At 57.8% G+C, this 9,942-nt stretch overlaps 1 protein-coding gene across 8 annotated transcripts in view; it reads right to left on the reverse strand.

Annotated features, from left to right (window-relative positions):
• Positions 1 to 3,600, reverse strand: part of EBF3 (EBF transcription factor 3) — a 117,488-nt gene extending 113,888 nt beyond the window's left edge. For all 8 annotated transcript variants that reach the window (XM_058544302.1, XM_058544300.1, XM_058544298.1 and 5 more), the window contains exons 1-4: positions 3,441 to 3,600; positions 3,173 to 3,329; positions 2,742 to 2,805; positions 1,993 to 2,048 (exon numbers count right to left, since the gene is read on the reverse strand). In XM_058544302.1, the coding sequence (XP_058400285.1) occupies positions 1,993 to 2,048; positions 2,742 to 2,805; positions 3,173 to 3,329; positions 3,441 to 3,574 (411 nt within the window). In that variant the 5' untranslated portion in view covers positions 3,575 to 3,600. The remainder of the gene's footprint in view (positions 1 to 1,992; positions 2,049 to 2,741; positions 2,806 to 3,172; positions 3,330 to 3,440) is intronic.
• Positions 3,601 to 9,942: the final 6,342 nt, after the last annotated feature.

The following is a 9,942-nucleotide window of genomic DNA, read 5'->3' on the forward strand; positions in this document are numbered from 1 at the left end:
AAAGAGAAAAAAGGGGGGGAAAAGGCCACTGGGGGAGGGGCAGAAGGCGGGGGCCGAGAGCCGCAAGTTCCCGGCAGAGAATTCCACAGAAGGGGGAGGGGAGTCCCCTCTCCAGTTCCCGCCCCCCCCTGGAAATTACTTCTAACCTCCTCGGGCATTTATGACACTTTCCTCCACATCTAAGCGGACAAAGCCCTTTCTCGAGAAAGCCCGGGGCTGCCCTCTGGGAAGAGGGACGGGTCCCCGCGAGCCGCTCTCCCCTAGCCTCCTTCCTGATCCGGCTCGGAACCACAGAAGGGATGGGTGTCACCGCTGGCCAGCAGGCCGCCTGGGGCTGCAGGGCGCGTGGCCGCGGCGGGCACCAGCACTTCTGAGCGCGCGGCTTGTCCTGCGATGGATCCCCGTATTTATATTTGATTTATTTTTTATTTTGTAGCACAAACAGAAATCCATAAACTGTCGGTTCAGCGCCATTGACTCTTTGATCAGTTACTGGGCTATTTCTTTCCTTTTTTCCCCCTCCCCTATCCCCGTCAGTGAGAGGAGATGTAATGCCTTTATATTCAGCTCTGCTTATACTGCAAAGGTACATGGCCAAATGAACAATAAAAGTATAATTAAGACGAAGCCTCCTTTTCTAGGCAACAACAGAGAAACTTAGAGCTGCCGACACAAACCTCTGCATTAGACTACAGCGACTTTCGAAACATTTAGCTCTTCTATACAAAGGAAATAAAAGCACCCTGTCAATAAGCAGCCCGAGTTCCAGGGGCTTCTCTGAATCCGAGGGAAATAATTACTGAAGGGCACACCAGCTCGGTCTTTGTCAGAAAGACCGTGGTTTACCTGTCAGATCTGTTTTGCTCTAAGAGGAAACCACAGTTTGACCGCTGCAGACAGTAACATCTAACACGCTGGTTGCCTAGGTAAGGACAAACTTTTTAAAGGGGAAGTAAAATCTGAAAACTAATTTCCGTGCAGAGTGGGAAGCATGTGTGCTGGGCTGCAGGAAGCACGGAGTTCTTTTTTACTTGTCTCTCAATTCCTAAAGTTAGCATCAAAAACGAAGACTCTACTTTCATTTCTAAGCGTGAAGCCTAGCTTGGAGTATATTTTAAATCAATCTGTGCCGAGTGGATTTAATTTACACCCAACACTCTATTTTAACAAAATGGGGAAAAAAAATCTTTAAAATTAAACAACATACCACCCAGCCCAAAACCAGCCAGAGACTGCACAATGTCAAAAAGCAACGAAGCCCTCCTCTCACTTAATCACATTACTCATAGCCAATAGTTATCAGAAAAGTTGACCAAGACAGGTTAAATAATTTAATAAGGAACTGCTTGTAATTATGTTATTTACAAGGTATGACAGAGGGTGGGAGAGGAGCAGGAGCCGCTCCCAGAGCAATGGACGGGTTTGGGTGACCCCTGGAGCTTGGAGTTTGAATTATGGAGATGGGGGGCTGAGAGGTGAAGATGGACTAGAGGAGAACAAGGTGACTTTTCACCCCAACACATTTAACTTTTAAATCCAAATAAACGTCTCGTGTTACTAGACCATCACACTGGAAAGGAGAAAAAAATGAACTAATCAAGTCCAACTCAGTGGGCTTTGAAAAGGAGTTAGTTGCCTTTGTTATAGGAAAAAAAAAATCGATGAAATGATTCCGAGCAGAGAGAAATGTTTAAAAATATACAAGGGGAGCATCTTGAAATTTTTCTGTCAAATATTAATTACCATAATTAATTAAGAATTTGACTCCAATCACAAGCCATTTAACAAAGCATATATGTCCTGTTTTAATGACAACATAAACTATTTTACCAGTCGCTTCATTTATTCCAATAAATGGAATTCTCATTAGCATGTCAAGGAAACTACATGGAAAACAAACACAAGAGATCCACCCGTCAGACCCAGTCTCTGAACCCCAGGACAACCCCAGCTGAGCAGTGGAAACTACTGCAGAGGCTTAAACTTTCTCACCTGTTTGGTCATTGAGTCTATAAGGCGGACGTACAGATCCTGCTCCGTCCTGACTCCTGCAAAAAACAGGGGCAAATTCTCATCAGGATTTTAGCAAGGGCACATGCACAGGAAGCCGGTAACTCGGGACTGCTGCTGCTGTGATGCAGCAAAACTTAGGCATGCCCTTTACAAGGCAAGCAAGAGAACCTCAATCACTTGTGCTTTATTTTCTTTTCTTAATTAAGAAGCTTAAGACTCCTAGAGTTTGCATTGAAAGCTGCAAGAAATATGCGTGGCTGAGAGCAGGCCTGGTTGCTATACCGGGTGGGCCCATGTGGTCATTTATTTTTAGAAAACAGAAAGCAGAAATGGAAACTGAGTGAGAGTCTGAACTCTTTCTAATGTCTCTCGAGGATTTTTTAAAAACTCGTGCACAGGAAGTAAGTTGTGCTCGGCTTACGGAGCTACTCCCATCTCAATAATTAACATTAATTTGCAAAATTGAAAAAAGTCACTTAAAAGTGACGTTCTGCTGGAGCCCATCTATCGATCCCCTTGTTACTTTCTGCTTCAAGCCCCACCGGTTAATCATGTGAAGTGCCATCGACTTATTGATCGTTTGTTTTGTTTTCCTTCTATGCCATGAGAAGATTTCGTGTTTACATCCGTGTCATTTTAATCTCAAAATCTTTATGTCCTTTCACCATCTCGGAAAAGAAGAAGGAGCCCGGGCAGGGGCGGGCAGGCAGCAGGAGGCAGCCACTTACCGTTGCTGTACAATAACTGCAGTTTATAGTGGATGCCGTTGTTGGTTTTCTCGTTGTTGGGCTCCTGAAAGTAACGATAAATAATTGCATTTAGCGTGGTTGGCGTCCGGCGCGGCCACCGCGCTCGGTCCCCCTCCACGACCGAGGCCCCTTGGCCTCACACATGGCAGGATTCCTAGCTCGGAGCCGCGCGGTGATGTCATTTTCCTGCTGGAAGCCCAGCGTTCTCCTCGCCCCGAGTGAGTCCGGGGGCGCAGAGAAGTTGCCCAGCCCTCGGCGGGCCCGGGCGGCCGCACGTGGCGGCGGCGGCTGCGGGGGCGCCTCACGGAGTGGTCCCCGCCGCCGAGGGGGCACTCCGGACTCCGCGCCTGGGCACCGCCTGCCTCCCACTTCTAGAAAGATGGAGGGTGTGACTGTGTGTTTGCACTTACTTTCTCTTTCTCCACAAAGTCCACAAAAGCGGTCCTTTCAATCTCCACCGGCTGCCCCTGCCTGTCGTAGAGCGCCAGCACGAAGTGGAAGAAATTGGATTTCCGGAGGTTGGAAGGCGGCTGCTTCTCGAAGTGCGCCCGCGCCAGCCCCACGCCGCTGCGGGAGGAAAGAGACAGCGGCCCGGTGAGGAGCGCGGCGCCAGCCGGCTGCGAGGACCCGGCGGGGCCGGGGCCAGGGCCGGGGCGCGCGGGGGCGGCCGGTACGTACCTCTGGGCGGCCGTGTTGGCGTCCACCACCCCCGCCGTGTGCATCCACGAGCGCACCGGGTTCATGCCGCTGCCCAGCGGCTCCTCCTTCATGGTCGTCCCCCCGCGCGGAATATTCTCCTGAATCCCAAACATGAAAACTGCTGGCGGCGGCCGCAGCTCCCGGCCGAAAGCGCTTCCGCGAGCAGCGGCGCTCGGGGCTCGGCGGCAGGCGGCTGCCCTGGCCGCGCTCGCCCTGCTCGGCGCCTGCGGTCCGGCCCGCCGCCGGCTTCAGCCCGTCCCGGGCAGGCGCGACATACACCAGCGGCCGGGAGCTCCGGACGGCCGGGGGCGCGGAGGCGGCTACACCGGCGGCGGCGGCGCTTCGGAGGAGCAGGACGCGGTGGCCGCGGCGGCGGTTGTTGTTGTTGTTGTTTGCAGGCGCGCTCAACGTGGTGTCATCCTAGCCAGGCGGCGTCCGCGGCTGCAGGACACTGCGGGATCGCCCGCTTCTGGCGCGGCCCGCCTGCTCCAAAGACAAATAAACGGGGCAGTGAGTGCCGCGGCGCAGTCCCGGGCGCAGGCGGGGCGCGGCGGGGCCTGGAGCGGCGCGCGCAGCGGACGGAGGCGCACAAAACTCAGCCCTCTCTCCCCGAGGAATGGACCCTTTCCCGGGAGCCAAAACTCGAAGCCCCCGGGAGCGGCGCTGTCAGAGGGTGACGTCGGGGGGCGGTGCCTGCGCCATATATGGGAGCGGCCGCCCCTCGCCGCGCCCCTCGCCGCCGCCGCCGCCGCCACGCTAGCCGACTGACTGCCTGACGGCGCCGCGAGCCGGCCCGAGCCCTGCGAGCCCCGCGAGCCCCGCCGCAGCCGAGAGCCACCGAGCGCCGCCGCCGCCCCCAGCCACGCGCCGCGGCTCCTCGCGCCCACCCGCAGCCAAGGAAGTTACTACTCGCCCAAACAAATCTTCAGATGAAACAACCAGTGCAAACTGCAGTTTGGCCCCCTTCATACCTCCTCCCAAAATCAGCCACACAGTCAACACACGGTGGGGAGGAGCGGGTGATGTCTAGGTGCCCCAAGTTGCCCAAATACAGGCGATAAATGTAAGGGGCCGCAGCTCGCTCTGGGGCGGCCCAAAGGGAAAAGTGGGAAGAGGCAGGCAGGCCGCAGGGAGGGAGCTGGAGGGGCAAGCCACGGACTGGGGGCGGGGGTCGCGGGAAGGGCTCCCTCGCTAAGGCGGGGCGCGCAGCTCAGCCAGGTTTCTAAGCAGACCCAAGGCTGCTGGGGGGTCAGTCTGCCCCCGTCTGGGCCTCGCCCGGCGCCCGTGTTTTCTGCCCCAGCGGAGGCCGCCGAGTGCCGGACTGGGCACCCACGTCGGAGGCGGGCTCTGTCAGATGCTCTCTCTTTCCCGTTGGCCACGGGAGACTCCATCCCCCGGCCTGTCCTTAAGCGCGGCGAGTGACAAAGAAGGCTCCGGGCTCTCCTGGCGGACAGGAAGCGCGCCCGGCCTCTCTGACGACCCGGAGCCCGGTGTCCGACTGCGCGCCCTGCGCAGTGGCCAGACCTCTTCGGCGCCAGCCGCTGTAAAAGCCGAGCGGACGCCGCGGGCGCCCGGGTTCTGCCCTCGGTGCCGCCGGGCCCGGGTGAGCGCGCAGCGCGCGGCTTCCCGACCTGGTTTCGAGGAATCGGGAGGGCAGCGGGGCGCCGGCAGCGCGTGGGCCGAGCCGCCCAGCTCCTGCTGCGGGGACTTGGCGCCCAGGCGCACTGCCTGCCCAAAGGACGTCCGCGCGACACGGTGCCGAGACCCAGGGGACGACCAGGAGCTGTCCCGGCACTTCCCTACCGAGAGTAATCAGGCCCTTTTGACTAAAACAAACAAACAAAAAAATCCAAAACAGATTTCAGGGTGCAATTGTGTCCAGGGCAGCCTCTTCCCATCAGGTCTGGGGTACACTCCTTTTTTCAAGAATTGGCAGTGTGTGTACGTTAATATTTTAATTAATCGGGAAAATCGAAGTCCGATTTAGTTATCAGGGGATCCCCACGCCTCTTGGAAGGGGTGAGAAAAAAGATGTGCTGGAAAGCAATCTATTTTGCTGGTGTTGGGGGTTAATGACTATTGCCAAAGATAAGTGAATTATCAAAGCTGTTGCACCAGTCCCATCTCAAAATCCATTACGGTGCCGGCCGTCTAATTAAATACGTAAGTATAATAAAATCATATTTTATGACTATTTGAGGATAATGAGATTAGTCCTTAGAAGCGATCGCCACATATTAAAGATGCCACTGTCTATAGAATGTTAATAACCTTAAATCAAAGTGTATGGAAACTATTCACGATAAATTAAAAGAAAATTTCTGTATTCCTAATAAGCCCAGCGCTTTCCACCCACAGCAGACTGAGTGAAGGAGGGAACACTTTCTTCCTGGAGGGACAACGCAAAATAAAGTTGGCCATCGGTGGAGGGTGGGGTTGAGAAATCGCTTTGTCTCCGCTGTTTAGCTTCTTCGGGGGCTCACGCAGGGCGAGCGGCCAGGCGAGCGTTATTGTCAAAATATGCAAAGAGCCTTTTTGTAAAGATGAAGTTGGAAATAGGAAACAATGCTTCCTTTGTAGCACACTTCCTAAAATGCCCAGCCCGTGCTGGAGGTGCCCCCTTCCTTGAGCTAACGAAAGTATCATGCTTAAAATCATTTACAGTATCTTTAATTCAGATTACACACGCCAAGGCGATTTAAATCTGATTACCAAATTAGAAGGTTTAAAAACAAATCCTTCTAAATCTGATACTGTTGACTAAAGAGGGAAAAAAAGTTCTATAAGCCCATCACATAAGGTAACGATCCTGCCCCAGAAAGAAAAGGGGTTTTAAACCTTTTTGACAACAAATGCAGCTGCCCCACTATTTTGGACGATATTAAGCGAAAATGAATGCAAATCTGTGTTCAGCAGCCATCTGGCCCGAAATGGGGGAATCAGCTGCTCTCACAACAGGCTCGGAGGCTGAATCCATTTCAGCTCATTTTCTAGATCATCTGGTCCCGCACCCAAAGCGTGGAAAATACGGTCTTTATCATTCACCAACTTTATCTTTTTTGTCACTCCACTGCTGGCTCCGAGCTGCAAGCACAAGGACTCGCCACCCGGGCAGGGTCTCCACACGGGCCTGCTGCACGGCGGCCTGGGAGGGCAGCCCCTCGGCCCCCACCTCACCCCACCCCAGATTTTCGCTTTGATGGGGCGGGAGCAGCAGCAGAGGAGAGAGGGACAGAGCATCCAGGCCAGGGAGAGGGAGGGGGCTGCAGATCAATTCTTGATGTCCTGAGAGATGCTGGGAGCGCGTCCCGCCGCCCAGCCGCCTCCTGCGGGAGCCCTGCCCCGCCCCTCTCCCTTTCTGAGGAACTAGGGGCGCCCAGCACCCAGGCAGGGGAAGACGAGGGGGAAACAGTCTGACACTTGGGAAGTTGCGCAGGCCCGCCACGACCGCCGGTCCAGCCTTCTCGCACAGAGCGCTCCCAGGGGCCAGAAAGACGCCCAGGGGCCGGGCCGGGCGGGGCCTGACCTTCGCTGGCAACCCTTCGGGCCGCGACGGCAGCGGCGACCGGTCAGGGCCCCGCGCTCAACGCGATTTGCACGGGTGGCCCTCACGCCGCTGCCGCCTCCGCCTCCGCCGCCGCCGCCTCCTCCTCGGAGGGTGGGAAGTATTCCTTTTGTGCGGATTTACGGGGAGAGGCTTCAATGAGCCCCCTCACATTTGCATTTAAATAGCGGCATCAAGCGCTTCGCGTGCCACACACCAGTGGGCTCCCAGATGTCACGCCGGAGTCAGTCAGATGGCCAGTGCCCAGCTGTCCTCCCCACGTCGTGCCGGAGTAGGCAGTGACCTTAAAGAGACAGCGCCCGCCGCCCCTGGAGCCCTGCTCAGGGAGCAGCGTGCAGGGCGCAGGGCCGCGGCGGCTCTTGGCCGCTGACCCGCGGCAACACCCGAGGCTAGGCCGCGACGGGCCGTAAACCGCGCAGCGGCCGCACCCAGGCCCAGCCCGGCTTCTCTGCGGGCGGCGCAATGCCCAGTGCCCCGGCCGCCGCGCGCACCAAGCCCCTCCGCCCGCGTCCACCACCCACTAGCGGGAGGGGGAAGCCTGTTCCCCGCGCGCCAGGCGTGAACTTTCCCCTTGCACCTCCCCAGTCCCGGGTTCTCCACTGCTGCGTGGTGCAAGGCCTGGAAAGCGGGAGCCGGGCTGGTGCCGGCCTCTGAGCCACCGAGAAACTTTGGCCAAGTTGGGGTCCCAGGGCGCGAGGCTGGCTAAGGAGCAGGCGCCAGTCCAGCGTCCAGGGCACTCTGTAAATGCCCCTTCTCGCTCGCAGCCGAGCCCGGGGAGCCTGCCGATCTCCCTACCAGCTTTCCAAAGAGTAATAAACTGCATTTCCGGCGTTGAGAAGCCAGAGCCGGGGGTTCCTGGAAACCGAGGGCCCTGAGGAATCGAGGGCGCGGGGCATGGCTGGGCGCCGCACCCTCGAAGGGGCCGTGGCTTCAGATCCAGACTGCGTGGCCATGCCACTCAAAGCCCCTGGGAAAGGGTCAGAGCCAATGCGCCGAAGGCCCGCGGTTCACGTTCCTGCCTCCAGTGCTGGGTTGCAAGCGAGGCCCGCCCCCACGTCCTCCGCGCCGGGGGGTCACGCTCAGACGGCACCGGCTACCCGGCCTCCAGCCCTGCTCCGGCTTGGGGTCAGAGCCCGGCGCCGCGCACAAGCAGAGGCCCGGGAAGGAACCCCAAAGCGGAGAGCCAGACTGACCTTGGGACCCGGCGGGAAGAAGGCCGTAGGGGCCAGGAGAGCCGGAGAATAGGGAAATCCCGGGAGGATGCGCCTAGAAAGTCGCGTGAACTGAGTGATGGGGGAAACAGCCACGCACTCACAAACCCTGCCCACCGCGGGTCAGCCACGCGGTCCCTGTGTGCGCCTGGGCTTTGCCTTGCGCCGCGTGGTCACGCTCGTCCGTGGGCCGGGGAAGGCCGGAGAAGCAAGGGCTTTGCACTCGCGCCACCCAACCTGTTAAATTGCACACAAAGCGGCCGTTCAGGTTCCGGTGGGTTTTCCAGGCCCAGAGAGCGCGGCTTCGCCTTCTCCGCGCAGAGATGGAAGCCGCGGGCCTTCAGGAGGCATGTGGTGACTGAACCAAAGCCAAGCCACGCGTCCCACCTGCCCTCAGAGGCAAGTAACTGGGCACCTCGCGGACACGCGGGGCGCACCAGCGGGCTCCTCTCTCCTGCGTTGGAAGGCGGTAGGCCTGGCTAGATTCACAGGTAAAAAGCGAACACTGAACGGTCTCAGACCCCTATTCTCTGCACACACACACACCTCCCCCCCCCCCGCCCCGTCATTCTGTAAGGCTAAAGTTCCTGAAGCCCGACCCCGGAGTACCTAAAAAGGCTCAATTCTCCAAGTGACAACGTGCAGGCGCCTCCTGCCAAAGCGGCCAAGTTTGACAAACAGCGCCTCCTGGGGTGGGGAGAGCAGAGTGCCGCGGCGCAGCCGATAGCCGAGCCTCCCACCCACCCGAAGGTAGGTGGCCGCCGCGGCTCCCCGCCGGGCCCCAACCGCTGGACCGCGGCTCCAGCAGGTCCCGCGCCCCGAGGCCTCGCTGACCCTGTCACCCTAGGAACACCCAGAAACGTCCACCCGCCGCCGGGTCCTAATTGCCGTCCACGTGGGTATGCAAAAGTCAGGCGGAGCCTGGGACTGGGAACAAGGCCGGGGGCGGTGAGCGCCGCGTCCATGCCCTTGCTGGCGAGAAACTCGCGTTCCAAGTGCCCGACCTCGCGGGGAGCAGCGGACAGGACCCGAAACTCGCACAACCCTCTCCTTGGAAAACCGAAGGCGCTCCAAGCGGGGCCAAAAACGCCGGCGCGCACCTCGGCTCCTGCAGCGTGCGAAATGAGAGAGGAAACAGTTAATTATTGTCTCCTTGCCTAACTTTTCTCCGGTTCCTTCGGTCACTTTGGTTGACCCCACCGTTCTGAGTCAGCCCTGGGGGCTCTTCAGCCAGAGCGAGAATTCCAATTCAAACACTCGCTTTCTTCGAGAGCCGGGCTTCTCCCAAAGCACCTTGCAACCTTAAAGGTTGCCTCTCCGCAAAAAGCTCGGGGGGAGCACCCGAGCTGGGAAAGACAGCTGATGCATGGCGGGGTCCCTCAGACCCGAAAAGGCGCAGCGGTTTAACAACGAGCTGGGACTTCCCGAGCTGCGTTCAGCGGCGCCCCAAAGTAGTCAGGCAGGATGCGCCAGAGCCGGCGCCCCGGACGAGGATTCCGCGCCCGCCCGCACCCGCCAGTTGACACAGCAAACTTTCCCCAGATAGTTTCTAGACGGAACAGCGCGGAGTGTGCCAGTCAACACCTAAACAGACCCAAACTGTAGAAACACGGATCGATCAGATAATTTCAAATATTATAATTGGCTTTAATTAAACACACTGCGTTCTAATTAACTCTGAAATTTTAGCATGCTTTGGGACACT

Source organism: Diceros bicornis, chromosome 6 (assembly GCF_020826845.1).
Source record: "Diceros bicornis minor isolate mBicDic1 chromosome 6, mDicBic1.mat.cur, whole genome shotgun sequence".
Taxonomy (NCBI): domain Eukaryota; kingdom Metazoa; phylum Chordata; class Mammalia; order Perissodactyla; family Rhinocerotidae; genus Diceros; species Diceros bicornis.